The 24323-nt window shown below is 44.2% G+C and overlaps 2 protein-coding genes and 1 long non-coding RNA gene across 4 annotated transcripts; 1 reads left to right on the plus strand and 2 right to left on the minus strand.

The window, feature by feature from the left end:
- Nucleotides 1-814: 814 nt before the first annotated feature.
- On the minus strand, nt 815-3088 carry ATP5MC1 (ATP synthase membrane subunit c locus 1). Of its 2 annotated transcripts, none has more exons than XM_068660763.1 (5): nt 2696-3088; nt 2530-2578; nt 1814-1891; nt 1362-1537; nt 815-1039 (listed from the first exon to the last, which is right to left on the minus strand). In XM_068660763.1, the coding sequence occupies exons 1-5, from the start codon at nt 2995-2997 to the stop codon at nt 925-927; spliced, it is 720 nt and encodes a 239-aa protein (XP_068516864.1). In that variant the 5' UTR covers nt 2998-3088; the 3' UTR covers nt 815-924. The 2 variants fall into 2 exon arrangements, with proteins under 2 accessions (XP_068516864.1, XP_068516865.1); XM_068660764.1 differs by having other exon boundaries at nt 2754-2902.
- Nucleotides 3089-3404: 316 nt separating this feature from the next.
- Nucleotides 3405-15519, plus strand: CALCOCO2 (calcium binding and coiled-coil domain 2). The gene is made up of 13 exons (XM_068660762.1): nt 3405-3539; nt 6300-6488; nt 7009-7111; nt 7477-7610; nt 8252-8377; nt 8869-8996; nt 9107-9197; nt 9976-10098; nt 10832-10918; nt 11966-12061; nt 12759-12900; nt 13298-13335; nt 13873-15519. The coding sequence occupies exons 2-13, from the start codon at nt 6306-6308 to the stop codon at nt 14047-14049; spliced, it is 1428 nt and encodes a 475-aa protein (XP_068516863.1). The 5' UTR covers nt 3405-3539; nt 6300-6305; the 3' UTR covers nt 14050-15519.
- On the minus strand, nt 14573-22163 carry LOC137844403 (uncharacterized). The gene is made up of 2 exons (XR_011089892.1): nt 21680-22163; nt 14573-17896 (listed from the first exon to the last, which is right to left on the minus strand). It is a non-coding gene; the product is annotated as an uncharacterized lncRNA (long non-coding RNA).
- Nucleotides 22164-24323: the final 2160 nt, after the last annotated feature.

The raw sequence follows: 24323 nt of genomic DNA on the forward strand, positions 1-24323 counted from the left end.
CCTGCAAAGGAGGACAGTTACTGTACCCCGCTCCCGTCCCCAAGGAGGTCACAACCATGCTTCAGAGGCTTTAGTATACACAGCAGCTGCATTAATTCAATTACCTAAAGCAGATAACCAGACAAGCTTCCCAAATAGTCACCTTCCTACCTTCCTTAAAGGCACAGCTGACTTACCGCAAGGTCCAAGATTCAGGTTAGATTTTAAAACTTCTCCTGCCTAGTGTACTCCAATCTCAACAACAACTGAGGCATAAAACTGTTGGGGAAGACCACAGCTGTGGTCCTTTGCTTAAACCGATGCTTTGAAGAAGCCTATGAATAGTGTGACCTTGAAACCAGCTCTTCTTTGTGAAAGAAAATTCAGATGATATGGTAAATCCTTGTGTATTTACTGTTTATTTAATTTTCCAACTGCCCTTAATACACTACAATTCTAAGTACACTCATCTGTACCCATCACCTTTTCAATATTTCCTTCACAAAATAAAGTGGATATAGCATTTTCATTAATAGCGTGTGGAGAAAACAATGCTTTATCAGTTCATATAAGTATTTGCTTTACTAGGGCAAAACTTCTTGGGATTTCTGAAAATCTGATGCATTGTTTGAGCTGTTCAAGGACATTCTCTCTTATCTGGCTGCCTTTGTATTTATTATCATCCTTTCTTCTCACCACCATTTCACTCTCCCTGCTGCTTTGTCTGTGGGTACCCCTATACTTAGGATATGACATTGTTCAACTTATACGAAAATGACCCCCAGGAGCTTCTGCACTGATGGACCAGAGCATGAGAAAAAAATAAAGCCACCAGTTTATTTAGAGAAATCTTTTCTTTAATTATCAGCCTCGAACACTCTGATGGAAGCAGACTCGAACTGCAGAGGACAAAGTGATGAAAGCCACAGCCAGGGCCAGAAGTTGTCACATAGCAAAGAGGATAAGGAATGCCACCATCAAACAGAAAAGACCCATGGCTTCAGACAGGGCAAAACCCAGGATGGCGTAGGAGAAAAGCTGTTGCTTGAGAGATGGATTCCTGCATGGGACACAAGGGGGAAAAAAAAAAAAAGTGAAGAAAAAATATATCCACGCTGAGTGGAAAACAAAACAAACAGACCTCATATCACCAAAAGCCAGGATTATGCCATACAGTCAAAAAATTTTGGAGCACAAACCAGATTTATGGCAGGCAGCCAATGGCTGGAATGAGAAAGGACCGCTTCACTTAAACACAGTATCTGCTTATACACACTACACATGTGGAGTTGAACATATATTCTAGGAAAAGCTCTATCCATCTAACAAGTTTAGTGATATAAGAAAGGAATAAATTCAAGCCAGCCTAGCACCTTACTTACCTGGCATAGCCAATGATCAAGCTGCCAAACACTGTCCCAATACCTGCTCCTGAACCAGCCACCCCAACTGTGGCAGCACCTGCCCCAATGAACTTAGCAGCAGTGTCAATATCCCTGGAGACAACACTAGTTTGGAACTCACGGCGGGACAGCTGTGGATAGGAAACACCGGCTGGCTGCAGGATACAGAAGATACATATTAATAATGACACTTAATCATAAATAAAAAACTTCCTTTGATAAAATTCTTAATCACTATTTATCAGCTACTCAAGAGAGTAGGAAACAGCCAAACTTGCTAAGCCAGCTTCTAGCCCAGATCAGTGGTAAGTCTTCTTACTAGCTATCCTCTTGATATACAAACTTATTCTTCCACCTCAGGAGAAACCATCAAGAACCCCAGACCACAAGCACAGAGATAAAGGAGTCAACGTACCACATAAGAGTCTTACCTGTACAGTCTGAACCTCAGGCCTGCTGAAAACAGACACTGGAACAGGCCTGGCCAGAGCCCTGGAACAGCACCGGAACTGAAGCAGAACACAGATAATTAACGCTTATAGCTGGACACGTCCACGCTAATTCTCAAAACAGATATTTTATGAAGAACAATCTTGTTTTGCTTTATTTTTTTTAAATACATCTCAAGAATGAAACAAGACTGATAACAATCGTGTTAACGATTGTATGTGCTGTATGCGTTAACGATTGTATGACTGTATGTACTAATTCAGAGCATTTCTAGCTTAGCCAGTTGGATGAAATCCACGAGCAATACTGCCACAGACCATGCACTGCAGTACAGCGAGCATCACTGCTGCTACTGCACGGTGCAGTCGTTGCGACTCCATTTGTTTTATTCTTAGTTGGCGCTTTGAGACAAGAAGATGACCGCGTATCTCTGCGATAATCAGTTCTCCTGTAATTCAAGCACACCTCAGGCCCGCAGGCTGACGCGCGTCTCCTCAAGCCGTAGGTAACGCTCTGGTCACCAGAGGTCACCTTGTTTCCCCTCCCCGTTCATCGCACAGCGGAACGAGTCCAGGCGACGCCGCCCCAGCTCAGGCTGCCCAAAGCAGCGTCCTGAGCCCGGCACCGCGGGGAGCGCCTCCGCGGCTGCACATCCCCGCCAAGCGCCGTTATCCCGCTCCGAGCGAACGCCACGTACCAGAGCCGGAGAGCCGAGGAGCGCCACGGGGGTCTGCATGGTGGCTTCCCTACGGGACAAAACAGCGCCGCGAGTGAACCCGGGAGCAGAACGCGGCCCCGCCGCCCGCCCCGCGCCCCGCGTCCCCCGGCCCCGGCCCCGGCCCCGGCCCCGGCCCCGGCCCCACCTGCGCGGCTCCCGCTGGCGGCGGCTGTGAGAGGAGCGCGCGCCCCCGCCCCGCTCACCTTGCGGTGTCCCAGCGCGTCCTCCACGCCCATTGGCTGTCGCCGCGCGCCGCGCGCGGCATTCTGGGACTCTATTTGTGATCCCCATTGGTTGCGGCCGAGCAAGTCCCCTCCCACCAGCATCCGGGATAGCGGGACAGGGCGGGAGAGCGGTGTGGCTACGCGGGTCTCCATTGGTCAGCTGTTCTCGCTGCGCGCTTTCTGATTGGCTGGCGGCGTGGAGGACTCTCTCCCAGAAGCTCATAAGGCGCGGGGCCGCTGCTTCAACCGCAGAGCGGCCGCGGACGCGGCGGGGGTGAGGGCGGGCGCGGTGTGGCTGCGGCTGCTCCGGACAGTGCCCGCGCCGCGTTCGGTAGCGGCCCCCCTGGCCCCCCTGGCCCCCCTGGCCCCCCTGGCCCCCCTGGCCCCCCTGGCCCCCCTGGCCCCCCTGGCCCCCCTGGCCCCCCTGGCCCCCCTGGCCCCCCTGGCCCCCCTGGCCCCCCTGGCCCCCCTGGCCCCCCTGGCCCCCCTGGCCCCCCTGGCCCCCCTGGCCCCCCTGGCCCCCCTGGCCCCCCTGCAGCTGTCCCGGGGCCGGCTCGCCGTGGGGCGGTGGCGCCGGGGGGAGCGGCCGGAGAGGGGCGGGGCCGTCGCGGGCCGTGCCTGGGACTTTGGGCTCCGGGACTCCGCGCGTCCCGCAGCGCGGCCGGGGCCGCCTGGGCGGGGCGCGGGGCGGGGCGGCGCGGGGGGGCTCCGCCTCGTCCTCGTCCTACGCCTCGCCGCCCCCGGGGTTTGCGGCTGAGCCTCTCGGTGAGTGAGCCGGGGTGGGGACGCGGAGGCCTCGCCGCGCGCTGCCCCCGGGGCCGGGCTGGGGGCTTGGGGTGGGTGTGTGGGGGGGGCGAGGTTCGGGGCTCGGGGCTCGCTCGCTGCGAGGCGGCGGCGCTTTCGCTTTCGGTTCCTGGCGGCGGAGCTGAGGTTGTGCGGCCGCGGGGAGCGCCCCGTGCCGCTGCCCGGCCTCCGCTGGGACCCCGCGCACGGGGGTGCTGCCGGGGGCCGCGGTGTCCCGGTGCCCAGCTGGGAGTTGCTCTCGCTCGGGAAGGGGCAATCCGCGGCTCTCGGCGTTCTCAGGACGCTGCCGTCCGCGAAAGGAAGAAAACGGCAACAGCCAAATGAAAACAAAACAGCAGCACTAAAAAACAAACAAACAAAAAGCAGAGAGAAGCTGGGCCGTGAGTATCACAGGAAGAGGTGCGTGTCGTGCCCTGCTCCGTGCGTGCTGTCACACCGCGTTATCTGGCTGGGGCTGCCTGCTGCGCCTCCATCCCTGAAGCTGTGGCTTTCCCCATCTCCTTGGGCAGCAGCAGCCTCACAGGGCCTCTCCTTCCTGCACTGATGACCTACAAACTGTTCATAGAACAAAAATGTGAATGTTAATAAAATCTTCCTACTTCCTGTCTTTTCCTTGAAGTGAAGTGCATAGTGTGCTGTCAACACAGTCTGCACGACCAATGGGTTTTCTTGTCTTCAAGTTCACAATTATTTGTACAAAAAACAACACTCTTCATCTTTGTTTTCAGCAGAATGCATTGTTTTGCTGCATCCAGGCTTTGACGCTTCATTTTCTTTGCAAGTTACATTGAAGTCTTATGGCAGCAAGAGCTCATATCCTGAAGCTATTAAGGAGCTATTCTTAAGTTATTATTTTTTTTCTTTTTGGTCTGCTGGCTGTCAGGAGGTCACAGGGCATTAGGGGAGTGCATCATAAGTCACGTCAAGGTAGGAGAGGTTGACGTCAGCCAAATAAAGACCGAGGCTGAGATAAGGCACGTATAATTTGCTATGCTTTACTAACTAAAATGTAAACTGCACTCCTGGATTCCCTGGAGGTTTGAGCCACACCCATTTCTATGCCTTCAGCTTCTGGCAGGAAGAATTAATTAGCCATGCTCCTAAAGCAGCATATATCAGTGCTGTAATTAGTGCTCTTTCCTGGTGCACGGGTACCATTTCCGTTTTGAACACAACCCCACAATGCCCATTTACGCTTCTGCCTGATTTTCAGGCTGTTTTTTGGCACAATACAGATGATGTCCTCAGTCATGACAAAAAATGAAAGGTTTCATGCATTGGAGATGACCTTAAATCATCCAGCAGGATAGTTTTTCAAGATGAACTTCCTGTCATTTCTGAGGTCAATATCTATTTGCTACTACTGTCACTAAAATTGGCTGGGAGGGTTCTGCTTTGAATTCCTGGAACTGAATTGTCAGGGATTGGAGGCAGGTTTTTTTCAGCAGTGATCTGTCTCTTGACAGATTGCCAGGGCTCAAGTCTGGTTGCCTGCAAGATACAGTGGCAAAGAGGGTAATTGAGTGTCATTTCTAGTCATGCCTGGACATCTGGCAGTTCAGATCCAGTAGATGCACACGCTGCGTGTTTATGTTGTTGTGCATAACACGTTTGTAGTGTCACAATGCACTGAAAAGCTTTCTGTGTAGATTACTAATGCATGAGCTTCAATGCTATTTGTTGACCCTGCTGCCATGCAAGGTAATCATTTTGATACTGAGAATCATCTTGCAGTTTCACTGTAACAGTCACAAGTACCAAGGCTATTATGGCCTCATAACACGGGCTTGTGAGACAGAACTACAACAACCTGCCTAACCTGGACCTCCTCTGTGCTTTTCCATGGGAGTTGATCTTAGCAAGGTGCCTCTTTTTCTTGGAGCAAAAAAGCTGACGATGAAAGATGCTGTATTTGGAGGTCTAATAATCATGTTGGATTTGAATGCAGAAAACAGCCAGGCCGTTGAGTTTGCATATCACCAGCATGAGTGTGTCTCGTGTGTCTCACTGTGGTCAGACAGTGAAGGTGAAGCGTGTCAGGGCTTGGACTGTACCAACCTTGGAGCTCCTAGCTTGGATCATACGCTGCTATTTTTGTCTATTACTGCTATCTGCAGGAGCGCTTCACTGATGCAGCAAAACCTCTGTTTTTCTCAATCAATATGCTAGTTTCCAGATTTCAGAAGAGGTGATGCACCCCCACGTTAACCACATATAGTGGAGATGTGTGTGGAGTGTCAAATCACATTAAAAACATGGTATAAGGCTGGTATAGGGACAGCTTGTGTTCCAGCTGGGTTGTCAAGCAGGGAATCACACCAGTAGGCATGCGTGCTCTTGCTGCTACGAGGTACCACTGCCTCTCTCGAGTAGCAGATCTGTAGGATGGTCAACAGAGTCTGGTTCATGGGGTCCCATGCAGGAGAGAGGCTGCTGTGTCACACTGGCAGCCTTATTGCTCCAGGCACTGTGGCTAGGAAGCAGGGGTCAGCCTTACGCTCTGCTGAAGAGACTCTGCAACCTGCCATGGATGTAAGGAGCAGTCTCGTCGCAGCAGTAGTGAGTGCAGGTGCCTTGCTGAGAAAAATTGGTGTGTCTGCAGGGGGTTAGGACCTTACAGCTATGTCATTCATCAGCTGTTACCTCTTCATATCCTTCATGGACACAACTATGTTGGCAACATCCACGATGAGATAATGACATTAAGCTTTTCTCTCGTAGGCTTCCATGATGGATGAGACTTCGGACGAACCTCCCACTTCTGCTGTCCTCTTAGACAACTGCCACTTCTCCCAGGTCGTCTTTAACAATGTGGAGAAGTTTTATGTTCCTGGAGGAGATGTAATCTGTTATTATACTCTCACACACAACATAGTTCCTCGTGGGAAGGACTGGGTGGGCATCTTCCGGGTAAGTGAATACTGTGTAACCAGATATGCCAAGTATGAGAAGGCAGCAGCTGTCACAAACAATTTGACATTTAATTCATACTTCATCTCTAAGAAAGGCCTTAGGGCTTTGGTAGAACAGGGTAAGAGATTTTTTTTCAATAATAACTTTGTGTAATACAGCATTTTTCTTGTGCCTTGAGACAAAATGCCAGGCACGTTCTTACTTGACCAGCTTCAAGACTAATTAAACAGACTGTGATTCACAGAATCAGTAAAGAATAATTGCATTAAAGATCATGTTGGCACCATCCCTTGCAACACATTTCCTACTTCAGTGCTCCCCTCGCCCCCCTAATATAGACCTCAGAATAAGGCAGATGCTAGCGAGTAGCTTTGATTTATGCATAGACCACAACTCTGTGAAGTCAGAATATCAATGCAAAAGTCTTCCCATTAACTGATCTATGTGGAAATATAGTCCAGTTGCCATAGGATAAGTGTGAACTATGTGGTCCCTTTTAAGAATTTTGTTATTGCAGGTGGGATGGAAAACAACCCGGGAATATTACACATTCATGTGGGCTCCTCTGCCCAGTGATGTCCATGGTGATACCGCTGTGCAGCAACAAATCCAGTTCAAAGGTGGGTTGGGAGGTTGGGTCACTCAGGGAATATATGTGTATGTGTACACACAAGCACATACACAAAATCCCACGCTACTGCCACTAGTAAGTATTACATTCAGAATTACAGAAAATCTGTAGTAACATGCTATAGTAAACTTCAAGTCCCATAACTACAGCCAAAAAATCAAATCTACTGGATTCTGCCATCCTAACTGAGTGATACTGTCTGTGTTCTTATCACTGGCACAAAGACTTACTAGTGGTGGAGGAACAATATTGAAGTAAGATGTCTGTTTTCTTAGGTGCTGACTTTCTGTGCTATGTAGTTAAGAGACCTGAGTAATTACAAGCATATGACAGGGTTGTTGTGTTTGTCTGAAGCTTACTACCTACCAAAGGATGATGAATACTACCAGTTCTGCTACATCGACCAGGATGGTATGGTCCGTGGAGCCAGTGTTCCTTTCCAGTTCAGAGCAGAGACTGAGGATGATATCCTGGTGGTAACCACACAGGTATGTGTGTCTCTTCCCCTGCTTTTTCCTGCCTTTGCTTTTATTGGCATCTGCTCATTGCTAAGTTGGACGGATCCAGTAAATCGGATGCTGATCTGGAACTCAGCAGATCTGGATTCTATTCCTGGCTTTGCTACTCATCTGTCACCCAGATTTGGGCAGCCTTTCTCTAATTGACATTTATCAAACTAGTTTACTTAGATTGTGAGCTCTTCTCAATGGGGAGTGACTAAATACGTGGTGGTTCAGGGTATTTTGAATATTTTTAGTGGAAATGTAACGTTCATAGAAACAGCCTTCCATTAGATGGGAGTAAGAACATACACATGGACAATAATTGACGGTCCTAATCTTACAAACTACAAAAAAAATTGCAGACTTCTGCCTCTGCTTTAAGATTGAGCATCTTAAAAGATCAGAGGTAGTGTGTGCTTGGTATTCAAGGACTGTGTTGATGGTCAGGTTTGGACAGACTATGGATAGTGAAGTAGCAGTCTGGTCTGAACTAATAATGAAAACATGAGGAGGTACATTATGTTCCCTTTTGCAGAATTCGTCTTTTTTAGCTCATCATATTGTGCTCTTCTGAAGATAGCTTTTTGATGTTTCCATGATGACTAAACAAATTTGTTGTTTGCCAGGGAGAAGTGGAAGAGATTGAACTACAAAACAAAAATTTGCTTAAAGAAAATGAGGAGCTGCAAGCAACCTGCGCAAGTCTCCAGAAACAAAACACAGAACTGCAAGAAGAGCTCAAGAAGACACAGGTACAACAAAAGTTAAGTCAGAAGCTTTAAGTCTGAAAGATGAAGAGAGACTGAGTCAGGTCTTGCTCCACTGTATGCTTCCAGGAGAAAATTAAGGAAGTTTCTCCCTGTATTATTTATTTGATCATTTACCAAATATTACAATACCTCTACTACAATAAGAATGATAATGCTGAACAAGAGGCATCACAAGAAAAATGGATTATGAACATATGGGAAGGGGAGTTTTCAGAACTCTTCTGTAGGCTGTCCCAAAATTGAAAGGCCATCCGTGTTCCTAATGTTTCTTCATCATTATTGTTTCCTCCTTCAGTTTAGCTCAGGACTTAATATAAATAAAACAGGGTCTGAAAGATGCAAAGGAGAGATTTTTCTCCTTAAGCTGGGCAGCCTGCAAGTATTGCATCAGAGGGATTTTGCAGTTCCACTTCAGAGCAGGACTATTGCTTGGGTCCCATTTTGCCTCCTGTTGACCTGTCTTTGATTTTCAGAAGCTGCAGAATGGTTTAGAGTCTCTTAGGAGCAGCACAGAAAAACTGGAGCTGGAGTTGAATTCCCTGAAAAAGGAAAATAAACATCTAAAAGAGCTAGATGAGTGCAGAGAGGCAGAACTGCACCAGTAAGTGTATTTACAGCATCTCTTAAAACAGTATTTCATTAAGCACCTTACCTTTGTGGATTAAATTTCCATTTATGAAAGTATGGTGTGTTTTGATTTGTTCTGAGTAGATTCAAAGAGCAAATTCAGAATGTGACTTCTGAAAAGGTAAACTTGGAAACCAGATTGAAAACAACCCTGGATCACATGGACCAGCTGCAGGTAGAAAACATATAGCTGCCCTCCTTTGCTTTTGTGAACTGGGTCTGATGGTCTCAGTTTGACAGAGAGCTGTGCAATCTTGAGCAAATATGTGATATATAAGTTTCTTCTCTGGTTATATGGATTTTTTTTTCGGAAAATGTCAGCCTCTGATACGGTTTATGTCCAGGAAACCGCAAGAAAGCTCTATTATGGAAGGAAGGGTAGTGTGGGATGTGCTAAAAGAAATTACACGGATTTTAGTCCCTAAACACGTTCCCTTTGCATGCTTATTAAGTTGACCAAAATCATACCATTGTTCACCTCCTGCTAGGTAAGGATCCAGGCAGAAAACACTTCTGTTTTGAAAAATTTTCTAAAATTATGTTCAATATTGGGTGAAAAGACAAAATCTGGGAGGTATGTGAAGGTAGAAGGTAAACTGAAAATAGCTTGTTTGTTATATGTAGGATATGGGAAACTCAGAATAATAGGCTAACCATCTGGCTAAACAGCCACTATTTTTCTCTTTACTCTCTGAATTCCAAGACTAGAAGTGACATTTTAAAATGTAGAAAGCTCCTCAACTAACATATGAGTGAATACCAAGTTTTAGTGCATTTATCAACTCTGATATATCCCCATGTAACTATTCTCATTTTCTACAAAGTTTTTTTAATGGAAAAAAAAATAAGTAGCCATGGGTTCTGGTGATTTTCTTTGTGCAGCAAAAGGGGCCTGTGTGTCTCACTCATAGCTATTAAATTTTCACTTTCTGCCCATTCTTCTTTCTCCCTAGTCTCAGGTGTTGAATTATGAGAAAGACATGGATAACCTGGTTCGTATGGACCATGACAAGACTGAGCAGCTTGAAAGATTAAAGGAAGAGAATCGTCAGTTATGCATGACTGTAACTCAACAGGTAAAACCTTCCCTGAATATCAAGGTGCTTGGGGAAGCCAGGGAATAGAGGCTGAGAGGTGTTCTTGGCAGTAACCAGGCACAAATATTGCTCAATCTTATGAAAAGTCTGGGAGATTCCTTGACAAACAGTCTCCATGGTGGCATGGGAATCCACATAGGTGGTTCTGCAAACAAACCATCTGACAAATTCTTATGGTACACACATATGTTGTGGTTTTTGAAGAAACATCTCTGTATAACTAAATTTTGTAATGCTGATTCTCTAGAGAGAAAATTCAGTCTCTGTCTTCATCTCTTTTGAGCCAGCTCAAGGGATGAAGTAGGTAATTGGGAACTCAGAACTGATATTTGGCTGAGTGGAAATTGTTGCAAATATGCAAAACTGTTTCAGGACTGGGACTTATGTGTAAACAAGACAAGTTATCCTAAATCTGCTTAGACTATATGCCATTAATTTTGCATCCAACAGGAAGCTACTAGTAACTGGTGGGAGGCAGCAACCATGGTGGTCTACTGTCTGATTATGTTTTTGCCCCTTTATTATCTTTACAATCATAGATTTAGCATTGAATAATCAATAAAATAAAAAGATGAAATATGGTCAGAATGCCCCCCAAAAAGCTGTAAACAGTACAAAGTTTCTATTCTATAGTTTGATGCTCTGCCCCACATCCTTACCTGACACCTCTTTTCTTTGACATTGCCTTTGAAAATCTGGGATTTCTGTGCAGAAAGAGCAAAAGAAGGAGCTCGAACATCGCTTGGAGAACTTGAAAGGGACAGAGGCCAACTTGTCACTTCGTCTGCAGAATGAGCAGGTGCCCAGCATTTTTGGGGGTGAAGTTGGGGAGATGGTTCCAAAAGAGCTGAGCACAGAGCTCTGCTGTATTGTATAGAATCTGCTGGTATTTGTGTAGGGAAGCTGACATTTACTTAAAGCAACGTTGTCCACCCATTTTCAATTTGCAGAACAATCAGAATTTCCCTGAGATGTTAGAGATGCCTATATGTGTAACAAATTTAAATTTATGGTCAAAAGGCTTGCTTTTCTTAGGTAACTTCTGCAGATCTTTGACAAGTAATCCACAAACCTCAGCACTGAAAATCACTACATGAAGAACTGTGAACGTTAGAAAAGGGAAACATGCAGTGACATTTTCTTTCTACTGAACTATCGCTGGTGATGTCTGAGGCTGTCCCATCATCTTCTTAAGCCTGTTGCCCTGAGTGACCTTCTAAAGGTGCTCCTCTCTCTGTGTGTGCTGCTCAGGACACTTTTGGAAGCTCTACTCTATTTCTGACATTGAAAGTTAGATGCCTAAAATACATTATGTGATTACCTCCATTGTGATGCCAAATGTTCAGGATTTTTAGAGTGATACTTTGAGAATGACTGCTGAATCCCTAAGTACTCTAGCCTATCTGATTTACTCATTTAAATCAAGATTTAGGTACAACACCAATTCCTAAGGAGGTACTAGCTATCCACAGTCAATGCAAGTGTCAACAGTACCAGAGAATTTGGCAGACTTGGAGAGTTCTTATGTGCCAGTGTAGATTTTTCACCAGCCATAGTTCCCTTTCTTTAACCTCCCAGTTTGTTTGACCTGTCATATGTCCTCTTTGGAGGTCGCATGTCATCTCTCATGTTGTACTGAAAATGCAGACATTAAGTGGCTGGTAATGCGGAGATATCCAAGGTCACAAACTATGAAATGGTAAGACTTGTGGTGCAAGCAAAGGTTTATTTGTTGGTAATAAATGCAGGTAGAGGCGGCCTGTATATGTGAAAAATGACTGGAGCTGTCATAGATCTTTGTTTGCTAGTTTTCCACAATTTACCAAATAATCCTCTTCCTTTATAGCAACAAAACAGGGACTTAATGAAAGAACTTGAAGAGCAGAGGCATTTGTTTCAGATGTTGCAAGCAAAAAAGAATGAATCTGATGAGGAAAACCAGGTGAGAACTTGGCACAGCTCCCTCACCTTTCTTCTGCATTGAGTTTGACACAAATATCATAGTCTAATATCCAGTTCCATTAAACCTTCTACACGCTGATCACTAACTGTGTCTGTACGTGGACTATCACCTAAAACAAGGCTGCCATGCTGTCCGCATGCACATAGTGCTCACACAGTCCGCATGACCATGTGCTCACTCTCAGTCTGTTGTTGCTGCTACCTCTGTACAGCCTAAGAGGAAGGAAAAGTTCCACCCTTTTCCCCCACCACAGATGAGACCAGTTCACCCATAATAGTGTGGGGATTTTCAAAAACTCCTGTTATTTCACTGAAATGAATGGACTTTCTCATTTAAATGAATGTAGCTTTTTCATCCAGTCTAGAAAGTGACTCTATGGTGTTGTTCCTTACTCTGCCATTACCTGCATGACTTCAGAATAGTCTTCCGTCTTTTAAAGTGTATTACTGTATTGTAGTCATCCTGTCTGCCTTCCTGAGCAGGTCACAGAATAGATCCTTGCACTTCCTTACCTCACTTTCCCATTCTGTCAAGCAGGACTAAGACTGAACTATCTAAAGGAAGAGCAATCTTGATTCTGGTCTAAGAGGATCTATGTTAGTGCAAAGTATAACTTCTCTCTGAAATGGTCTTCCGAGCTTCTGGAAATTGATTCTGTCCTCCTGTCCCTTTGCAGAAACTGAGGGAAGAGAATGATACCCTTCTGAGGCATCTCTCTCAGACTAGAGATGTTTCTTCTTTCTCTGCTGCTTCACAAGCTCAGGCCCCAGTTTCAGCTCCTGAAGCAGGATGCCTTGTGTTTGGTAATCCATATTACGGTAAGAGTACTTGGCAGTCTGTCTGAAATCACAAATCCATGGTAGTAAAAGTCTCAACAAGTTGTCCTCCCTCTTGAATTGGATGCTGTGGAAAATAAATTCTTAGCAGTACCTCTGCATAGTTTTGCATGTGTGCAGGTGACTTGGCAAAATGCTGCCAGGTGTTAAGAGTTGATTTAAATTATCAGTTGTCTGTTCATCTTCTATGAAGAGAAACAACTGTTAGATAGTTTATTAATCTGTGAGACAGCTGGTTCTGTGGTTTATGTCCAGTTTTCATAGTCCTAAGTATAGAGGTCTAGACCAGGGCCACATACTCATGTTTCAAGAATTACTATTTATCAGCACATTACATTGTTAATCATTTGTAGTGGCTAAATGAACTTTTCTTTTCCAGCTGCAGAAGCAAACCTGGAGTCAAAAGCTGCCAGAACAGTAAGTAAAGTGGATGTGAATGGACATGAATTAGTGGTTTACAGACAGAAATTAACAATTTGAAATGAGGAGCTACATGTTCAGCTCTGTAGCCTGTTGTCTACATACCATTTTAGTCCTGGTAATAAAGTGGACAACAAAATGGAATCATGGATGCTTAACCTGTAGGATTAAGTTGTTGTAATAACGGTTGGTGGTGTTAGGGAAGAGAAAGGAAGCTCTGTTCACCTTAATCTTTAAGGAACAATTTTTGGCAGCATCTAGTGTCAGAATGAGAAGCATGCAGCTGCTAAATGCCTTATTTCATATTGCAGACATGGACATGTGTTATTTAGGATGGAAAGTTAGAATACCTCTTAGAAGTTTGACTTGTAAGTACTATTTACAGAAGCCTGAAAACGTTTGAAAACTTGAGAGTATTGCAAGTAAGAAAGACTTGTCCAAAGCAGATAATGTCTGACTAATGAACTTTTTCTTCTCTTTGAATGTGAATACAAATCTTAAACTGTCTTTATTTGCACTTCCTTTGTACTTCAGGATTCTATAAGGAAATGCCCCATGTGTGATGACATATTTCCTGAAGATATTGAAGCAAGTGACTATGAGGCCCATGTGCACAGCCATCTTCTGGAGTGCCCACTCTGCAATGAGACCTTTGAAAAGTCCAATCAGCAGGTGTTTGATGACCATATTTTTTGCCATGACCTGGAATAATTCTGAATTCCTATCTGTTCTGTAGAATAGGTGGCAGAGGCCACAGGATAGAATAGAGAAAAAGTATTCTATAGACTTGATTCATACTAATAAGAGCAACCTGACAAAACTGCATATGCTACTAGTGCTGTGATTCTGAGCTTTCTGTTCCATGCAGTATGTGTATAATTGGGTCAAATATCCATATCCTGAAATTGAATTGTCATCAACTTAAGTCCTCCATCTTGGATCAAATGTATGTGCTTTTTAAATGAGTCACAAATCCTATCATTAGTAATGTAGTTGAATGTGGTACCAGTTCTTCATAACAGGATTGTCTATGTAGCTGTTTATCTAGGTAGGGCCAAATAATAGATGTAATGCAACAGTTTTCTGTACTTGGCTGATAAATCTTTATTATAACGATTTTATTCTTCAATATAGCACTGTGATTGCTAACCAAAGACAAGAAACATTGCGTAGTCTTTTAGGATCACACCTTCAGTCCAGCTCAGCTTCTGGAATACTGATTTAATTGCTAATAAATATAAATTCTAAATGAAAATACATTTTACTTTCTTTTGTCATCAATCACAGAACAAGTGAAATATATTTATAAAGAGACTAAATACCTGTTTCTAGATCTAAAGGTCTAGGGCTCTTCTTACAGCAAAGTAGGCAATATAGCTTGTACAACAAGGTGCATTCACTGTTTTCCCTTTTCTCTATATGACCAGACTTAAAGTGGTGATACACTTAAACTGTGCTTGTGCAATCTGACACTGTCATGCACCCATCTCATAATGAAGGAACCCTGAAACTTCTGAAACAGGAAAGGTCAGCATGGCATGGAGCCAATAGGAAAGCAGTAACTGAGTTTTCTTAACAGTGGTGAGGATAAATGGCCTCTTTGTCTTGAAACTGGGCATCCTCATTTAAAGGAAGTGATGAATCTGGATTATTTCTCTTCAATGTTTCTAAACCTAATTGATTTAAAAAGAAGAGCTTATTCCGAAACCAAAACATTGATTCAAAACTGCTAAGTGCCTTGGAATATTACAATACTTTGTAAACAGATTATCCAGTTACTATTCTTATTTCTGCTTTGGGATTTTCAAGTTATGATTAACAGTTATTTAGTCTGTGCAAACATAAATGGGTGAAATTTTATTATCCAGCTGTATTAGACTGGATTTCCTGCTGAATATCTGAAGCAATAGAAAATCCTATGTTTACATAGTTTACGTAGAGTTTTAAGACTATTAAGAGTAAGAAAGACTTCAAAATGTTTTACTGTTTTGTTTATACATATTTTTTATCAACCTATGTTTAAATAGAGTATTTCTGTCTTTAAGATGTACTATACTGGAAAGCATTATTTTAAAAAGAAAATGTAACAGAAAATAGTTGTTGTTAAAAATGAAAACTGTACTGAGAAAATCCTTGAAAAAGATGACTGTCTATTTTTCTGAAATAAATTGGGGAAATTGATGGGGTCTTTAATTACTTTGTGAAGCTTCTCTTGAACAAAGCACTCAATCACATCTCTGAATATTTTTTAGCATGTAACATAGCATCTCTGTGGTTAGTGGGACTGCTTCTGTTTAACAAGACGTATTTAACTGGCTGATCCTCACTGGTTCTTCACAGCATGGGAATATATCAAGAAAGCCAAAGAAGTATGAGGTAGCACGAACAGATCCAGAAAGTAGAATGAGTTGTATGGGATCTGTTTGTTCATATCAGTTCCAAGTACTGCTGATCTAAAAGCCTAGAGCTGGCTGAATTTCTGCTATGTCATAGGGACATCCAGTGTATCAACATTTATTTTTTCCATAGACTAAAAGAAAAAGTTGAAAAAATGCTCACTCTAGACACTAAAATATTTTTTTTATATTGTGCGTATACTTGGTATTGTGCATGTTTTGACATTATTGGTTACTGTAGCATATATCAACGTTCCTGACATGACTTCTTCCCAATTTTGACAAATATTCTATCATAATGAGGCCAATTTTTAACTGAGCACCTGTTTCCTCAGGAAATGCCCCATTGTTTTTCAAGAAAATCCCCTCTTCAACTTTTTTCTGTATGTCCTTATTTCAAATTACATTTGCCTTTTACTGCTTTACATCTTGACAGAAGCAAAACAAATGTGGAGAGTCACAAAAGCAATCTTTATTAAAACCCCGATAGTTCACCCTAATACCAGTTACCAGACCTATTGCCTTTCTACGCTTCTGCTAGAACTGGCTTTAGTGGCTCAAATCCTAAAGCCAAACCCAATAATTTGGGGTTAGAGTTATGCCACGATGTTGTCTGTGTCCTTGAACTGTCAGTGCCCCTGCACTGCCAACTCTCCATCCCTTCTATGCTGGTACCTATCATTTTCTGCTTGCCAGCACCCATCACCTCTATCACAGAGCCTGTTTTGGAGTGCAGGTTCTGGTACACTGACAGCAAACACGTCGCCAGCAGAGGGGGTCAGACTGCAATAAATCTCATAAGGATGCTGAATTTAAACGTTTAAAGGTATGTCATTTGTTTTCTGTAGTAATAATGCAGATTCAGACTCCGAAGACATATACTTCAGCCTGATGCAGGTCATACCGTCCCTATCCTGGGCAGCCAGGAACCAATTTACCCATAAGCACAAATTACATTATATATTTTCTAAGTAAATCTTCATTTTGCTTGTATTTTACAGTTTTATTTATGCTAATGCTGTATTTAGCATTTGGAATCATAAGAGGCTTCAATCCTACTTCAATTTAATAGTTTAATACAGAAGTAGCTCAAATGGCTGATAATTAGGTATAGTTATACTCTGGATGAGGTCGAATTTACATTGACATAAATCGCGCATAAGGACATTGAAATAAATTTTCAAAAGGGACAGTAGGGGTTTGGCATAATTTATGCCCAAACTCACATAGAATCTGAATGGTCTTTTATTATAAATGTATCTAAAAGGAAGGAGCTATACTTTGTGGGCCAAATGCCTGAGGATATAAATTCTACTACCTCCTTACACCTTTACAGGGCTTATCAGTTTGGTCCAGCTTAGGTTTGGTTTCTGTGAGCAGCCACTGTCCCAGCACAGCATGGTGTGTTCTGTTCCCCCAACTAGGCAAACCCACTCAGACATTCATCTTGCTTTGCTTGGTTCTCCCTCACTTTTTGTCAGCTCTTTTGGCCATGTTTTACAAGAAGTTGGTTCTTCCTTTGGAGCTTCTCTCTCCCACTCATATAGAGTACATTTTGAGTATCTCTCTCCATGTAAAATCATTTTTAACTTGATAGGTATTTTTGTGTGTAAAATACAAACCAGATGATAAAATCTTCGAGCTGCAAAGGCATGCTGTGGATACCAACTATGGCCACAGAGGTTATCACATACTAACTGATGTCAGTTCTTTCCATAGGAAAGGCCATTGTTTGCCTGAGAAGTTATTTTCACTGCAGAAAAAAAGAGACTGGCCACAGGAGAGACAGTTACAGGTTCCAGAGTCTCACACTCTTTCAGCCTTGACAGAGTATCTGAAAGGCTGCTAAGATAACTTGCTGCTGTCTCTGTTCCTTTCACAAAGTGATATTCACAATCTTACAGCCACCTTCTCTCTTTAGCAACCTCTTTCCTCCGCCCTTTCTCCTCCTGTTTTCTCTTCATTTGTCCATGTCTTCCCCCCCTCTTCCTGCAGAACAAGTTGCCCCTTCAGCATTGTCCTTCTCCCCTGAAATCACAGTGCTGAGATCCTGGGTGCAGGAGAACACAGGAAGCATGGAGCCCAGTCCATTCTGGCAGTGCTGCAAGAACACAGTCTGGCAGCACTGCTGCTGCTTCTCTTCACTTCACCTTATTGAGGCTCTAATGTAAAGCACAGAAAACAGAAAGGAAATAAAAAGATTCCCAACAAAATGAATGTAAATAGACAAGACACAGGTGAACAATAGAGAAAAAGGAAAGCAGTGTCCAAGCCAGCAATTGAGTGGTTACACTTGTTAATCAATGTGTCTGATTTTAAGACTCTGCAGAAGAGATGGGTAATTCTTTACAGCAGCACAATGCACGTCCTAGGATTTAAAGTGTTTTGATCATCAAAGTCCTTATTTCAGGGATTGGGCCTGTACTGCTTAGTACGTGGCACTGCTTCTGTATTTGTCAAGTCAATGATGGAAAAGGGAAGAGAATAGAGGATGTAATCGTGGTTTAAAAAAAATGGTTTTAAAATGACACCGGTAGACTGCCATGCTGGGTTAGATGGGGCAACTCAGAAAAATCTGGCAAAGGAAATGCTCCCATGTCCCTGTGAGGATCAAAAATGAAGATATTATACTTACGCAGAGCTCTTTTTTTGCTTATATTCTTTTGTAAGGAGAAAATTATTTATCTTTGTTTTGCTGTAGAGATCCAAACTGAGACATTCTTGCTTGTACAATGAGTCCCTTTTTCTCCAGTGCACTAGCACAAATAGACAGTGCAAAGTGGGTATATAATGGCATGAAATCAGAACACTACTCTTTATGACTCTCTTTGTACTGAATTAAATCACTACGTGAAATGCACTGAAGAACCAAACCTTTATAGTTTTGTTGGTGAAAGGGCTGGGTCCCAGAATTACATCAGTTGTTTTCTCTAAACAGCTATTAGCCATCTCCATTATACTAACAGAACTGGTTTCCATCCTCTGGCTCATTTATTCCAAACCAGCATTATTGAAGTGAATGGGATCTAGGCCCTGGGTATTAGAAGAGCTGTTCGTCTACTCATAAATAACAAGTTGTCAAGGTTTTTAATGGAAACCCTTAGAGTGCTGTAAATCTGTGCAGTTCTGCCTGGATCCCCTCCCTCATTTCCATCACAATATCACTCCAGTGGGACTGCAGCTTGCAGCATGTGCCAGGCAGCCTAGATTGGTAGGACACAGGGGAAGGAGGGAAAAAAAAAAAAAAGCTGGAGATGGGCTGGGGGATTCAGAACAGTTGGTACTGCGGAAGCATCTGCTGGGTGGCTGGTTTTGGAGTCACCTGGCCTATTCAGTGTGGTGAGGGGGAAGGGCTATTCACCCAGGGGGACTTGAGAAGGGGAATAACAGAACCAGAGATGCTCGTGGAATAAAGATGGTTGTGTTGCAGTTTACATTTTGCTCTGTTAGTGTGTGAAGTAGTAAATCTCAGCAAATACAGGGTTTTGGTATTTTTTCATCACAATTTAAGCAGTAGAGCTACTGCAGTGATACTGCGTAGACAATCTCTTGCTGTTAGTAAGAGAGAACTCTTTTCAAGATGAAATTTTTAACCTTCCTAGCCAGACCAAACTGCCTTCAGTGAAAATTTAACACTGCATCCTGATCCAAATAGCAATGCTTCTATGATTCTGAACCTGGCCAGAAACTGGGTTAATACGATGTCCCTTGACCCAAATTTCATCCACCCTGAAATACAGCTTAGCTGTGTGCAGAGATCATAGCACCCTGCTGCATATAACACTAAAGTTTTCTAGGAAGGAGCTTGAGCTCACTCATCCATTCTCTGTTGACTGTATGACATTATGGGATATAATATGATTGGCTTGGATCAAGAATACTTGGTGCCCATCCCACTTGCAAAGTAGATGGCACTGCATGGTCCCCTGTTTAAGAGATCACATGGACTCTCTCTCCTCTCAAGCTCCAGAACTTACTAAAATTTGTACGCAAGATCACTTTAGGCTTAAATGTAGGTTTCCACCTTGGCTTACCATGTAACAGAAATAAAAAAATGACATGGATGACAAAGCTTCCACTAGCTTCAGAGTACCCAAGGCTTACAGTTTTATATAATTACTAATCTGGTACTGAGAGCCTAAAATACTGTAAAGCCATCAACAACACAGATGCTAAATTAATTACTCTAAAATATAGCTCCTTCCACATTACTATGGTTCCATGACTCTATGAACCTCCCAAGCACTGAAGAAGTAGGTCATTTATATATTTATATACATATATATATATAAACACAATTAAATATTGACTCTGTGTAATAGATAGGGAAACAGCTATGTAGACATGAAGGAATTCAGCCAATCTCACAGAAAATTTGTGGCATAATCCCCCTCTCCCTCACTAGATTTAACATTCATTTTGAGAAAGGCTGCACAGCACAAGAAGTGAGCCAGGATGGAGAAAAAAATGGATGCCTGTCAAAAGGGATTGATGTCCCTCAAACCCCAGGGAGTTTTTAACCCTTCCCAATGGTTTTCCCAGTCTGAAAAACCTGGTGGGGTTCATCAGCCTGTAGTTCTCCTCTGAGCCATAAGAGATTTGCCAGTGGGAGCAGCTGCTTTGAGAGAGGGTTGATAACTCAAGCCCTGGGGCACCTATATCTGTATGTCTCATACTCTGCCTGCATCCCTTCCCCGGTAACAGGATGAGACTAGAATATTGCATGTGCTTTTATAGTGTGTATCCCTGTGGGGCCTTGGTCATGATTATGGCATCTAAATGCAACCAGAAACAAATAATGACAAAGAAAAAGACAAAAAGATGGTGTCTGAAGATTCTGAACATTATTTTTACACTAAAACTGCTTCTATAATAGTAAGCTGCATTTTTGTAAGCATTATAGTTAATTCTATTTTTATTAACAGTTATTAGCGTATTTTTGAGAGCAGGTACTGCATGTTAGACAGTACAGCTGAGAGAGCCAGATGGATTTTTAATCCTGAAAGTTATTGCATGGTTGTAGCAGTGTATATGAATCCATGTTTGTCTTAATGAATTCATTAAATTTGACAATCCTTCCTTAAAGAGTGTGATTGTGAGGATCGATCTGATACAAAATGTTGGAAAGATTTGGATGAAGGGCTCTTCACTAAATCATCCAGAGAATATCAGCGTCTTCTTTGAGGCAGCTCAGTGTTTTCTACACCTTCAAGAAGTTTCTTCTCTGTTATTACAAAATAATTTTAATTACCTGTATTGTGGGTGCTTGTTTTTGTTTTTTAATGAACCAGTCAAAATGGTGACACTCAAACTTCCTTGCAAGCTACCTACTAGAACACCCCTCTGTTCTTAAAAGAATAATTTTAATAAGAATACTCAGAGTTGTAGTGCTAGCATATATTTTGGAAAATACATTAACTTTGAAAGATGTATTAAATTATATTTCTCAGAGCACTTGTCTAAGACAACGCCTAAACACGAGATTCTTGCATTTTATCCTAAAACATGTGGCCCAGTAGGAGACAGAATATAGATCTGATGCATCACTGTGAGATCCTGAATGAAAATTTCTCTAGTCCCAATAAAGGCTCTAACATTTGTGTTTATAAGCAGCAGAAGAGAAAAACACACTGCTTTAACGTAGGAGTTCTATACCAATATATCACTTGGATGTATCTTACTGGGTATGCTACAGATTGCTGAAATAAATCTAAGGAGCTCACTGGATCTTTAACTCTGCAGAAACTGTCGGAAAACTCTTAACCTCATGACACATACCAGGATTGTAAAATTTAAAATGAATTCTAGTAAATCTGCTGCTGGCTGCCATGGAAATGGAGAAGGTTAGTTTAAAGGAATCGGTATCTTGAAAAAAAAAAAAAAAAAAAAAAAGGTGGGGGGAATCCAAGTTTTTTTTGTGTGTCTAACAATTAGCTTAGACCAACCTGCTCCATTTTTAGCACTCTCCGTCCGTTTCCACGGCAACAGAATTAACACAGCCGCAAACTCTGGACGTGGGCGGCGCTGCCCGCTGTGTCAGCGGCTCCAGCGGATTTCAGCACCTCATTGCCGTTTCCCCAAGCTGGCCGTTTGGGTTCGATATCGCTTCTTTCGGGTGGCTTTTGTACCCGTTTCAATGTTTGAGGCGAGCCCGCGAGCTTCTGTTCACACCCGCGTCCCGAAGGCCCGGCCCGGCGCCGTGGCCTCACGGGCAGGGGACCAGCAGCGCTGTGGCTCCGCCGGGGGCTCCGCCACCCGCACGTTCCACGAAGCCGGCCCGGGCCTCGCGGGGCACTCGCTTCCCCTCACGCCTCTCGTCCGGCCTCCCCCCAGCGGTCCCCAGGCGGGCCAGAGGCGCGGTTTTCCCCTCCCCTCCCCTCCCCCCCGCCCCAGCCGCAGCGGGGCCGCCTCAGAGGCCGTGAAGCAGCAGCGCCGCTGCCCGCCCCTCCCAGACGCCCTTCGCAGCCCCGGCGCCTCATGAATATGCAAATAATCCCGGGCTTCGAGGCTGTGATTGGCTGCGGCCGTTCAAAGGCAGGGGGGCGGTTAGCGAGCCCTTCGTTCGGGGGCGGGACTTGGGGGCGCCGGAATGCGCATGGGCAGCCCCTAGCGCACGCCAGTGATACCAGTACGTCGTCTCGTTGCCTTCCCCATTGCTACGTATGCCCAATCACAGACATTCCCGGTCGCTCGGCCCAATGGAGCGGCAATATGTTAATAAAGGGGCGGGGCGGAGGGTACGCCCCTCGATTTGCCCAATCAGAAGGCGTCGGGGGGGGGAACAGGGTGGGTTCCGGCTCCGCCCCGCCGCGTGAGGCGGGGCCGGGGGGGAGGGGCGGGGGCTGCCGCAGGCCCCGCGGGCACGGCGCGGCCCGGCCCGGCCCGGCCGCCTGCGGGGTTTGCCGGGTGCCAGCGCCTCCCGGTGCCCCCGAGCCTGCTGGGGGGGCTTCGGGGAGCGGCGGCCCTCGTGAAGGCGCTCCTGGCAGCCCGCTGCCGCCGGGCCGTACCCCGGGCAGGGCCCCGCGGGGCTGCCGGGCTGGGCGCCGGTGCCGAGGAGGCGCCGCTGGGGCCCCTGTGTCGCGCTGCGGGCGGTTCCTGGAGGAGCAGCGCAGCGGCGTTCAAAGGCCGCGGGGCGCGCGGCTCGCCAAAAGCCTGCGTGTGGCCTGGCGGGGTCCGGCAGCGCTTCAGAGCTCCCCTCCTGCAGCTCGCTGCCGCCGCACGCAGCCGCTCGGTAGCCAAATGTTCACTGCCCCCAGAGCGTCCTCTGTTGTTCTGACACTTGCTCTTTGCAAGCGTGCGCTCTCTCTAACGCTTAATGCTTTTAAAGGACTTGCTTGTGAGTGTTACACATATTTCTCCCATAATGACTGAAGCTAGGCAAGAAGTCAAAACTTAATACGCCTGTGAGTTCGTGCCAGCACTGTCCGGACTCGTGCCTTGAGTGCAGAACACGAAGAAGCACTACAGATGGCTCTGTTCCCAATTCAAATAAAGCGTTATTCAGGCTCATATTCTAGGAATCTTTGTTTTCTACCACTCACCAGGAATATCAATGGAGCTGTTTGTCCTAGCAGTTGTTGCTGGCTACTATGAGGCTTCTGAAACTGCAAGAAATTGTTTGTCTTGGTAGTCATTTATGGCTAATTGCTCAGATTGACATCTAAAACAGGCAGTTAGTAAATAATACATCCACAGCAAACAGAAGCAATCCACCTTGATTTATTGCCAAGGTCTAACTGAAAGGTGATGATACATCTCCCTCAGAGGACAAAGTCTGAAACTGCAAATATTCATTCTCTTGAAACTGCTTCTGCTTTATGATGTAGTGCATGGAGCTGCTAGATGGTAAGGTTTTCAGGGAGCAAGAGAGAATGAGGAATGGACAGCATACTGAACAGGCTATACCATCTCAACAGATTGGTTAATGGAAATGAAAAATAATCAAGTCTTTATGAGAGTGAGCTGGATAGTGTGTATCCAGCAGTGTTTTATACGTATGATGGTCACTTTTTGATTGGGAAAAAAAAAAAAAAAGATCAAGATTCAGGTGGTTTTTCTTTGTTTATTTGTTTTTATTGTTGTTTGTTGTTTTATTTTTGTTTGTTTGGTTAGTTTGTTGGTTTGGTTTGTTTTTTTCCTTGTTTCTTTACTCAGAAAATTAGCTGCTTTCACAGAAGCAGTGAGATCTGTAGAAAAGAGTTCCAGGCTAGTAACAAGAGCAGGGTGGTAAAGCAGGTGTCTTTCTGCAGAGTAAATACTTTCTAAAGCTTGACTTTCTTGGCACAATTATTTTTTCCTGTCTGATTTAATTTCTTATTTGCATATTATTAAGTGCTAACTTAATAAACTTCTTAGAACTCCTATGAAGAAACTTCGTAGGAGTCCTATGAAGAAAGGGTGAGAGAGCTGGGGATGTTCATCCTGGAGAAGCCTCCGCAGTGACCTCATTGCAGCTTTTTCAATACTTAAAAGAAGCTTATAAAAAGATGGAGAGCAACTTTTTGATAAGGCAGACAATGATAGGACAAGGGGGAATGGTTTTAAACTAAAAGACGGGTGATTTAGATTAGATGTTAGGAGGGAATTCAT

Source organism: Anas acuta, chromosome 25 (assembly GCF_963932015.1).
Source record: "Anas acuta chromosome 25, bAnaAcu1.1, whole genome shotgun sequence".
NCBI lineage: Eukaryota > Metazoa > Chordata > Aves > Anseriformes > Anatidae > Anas > Anas acuta.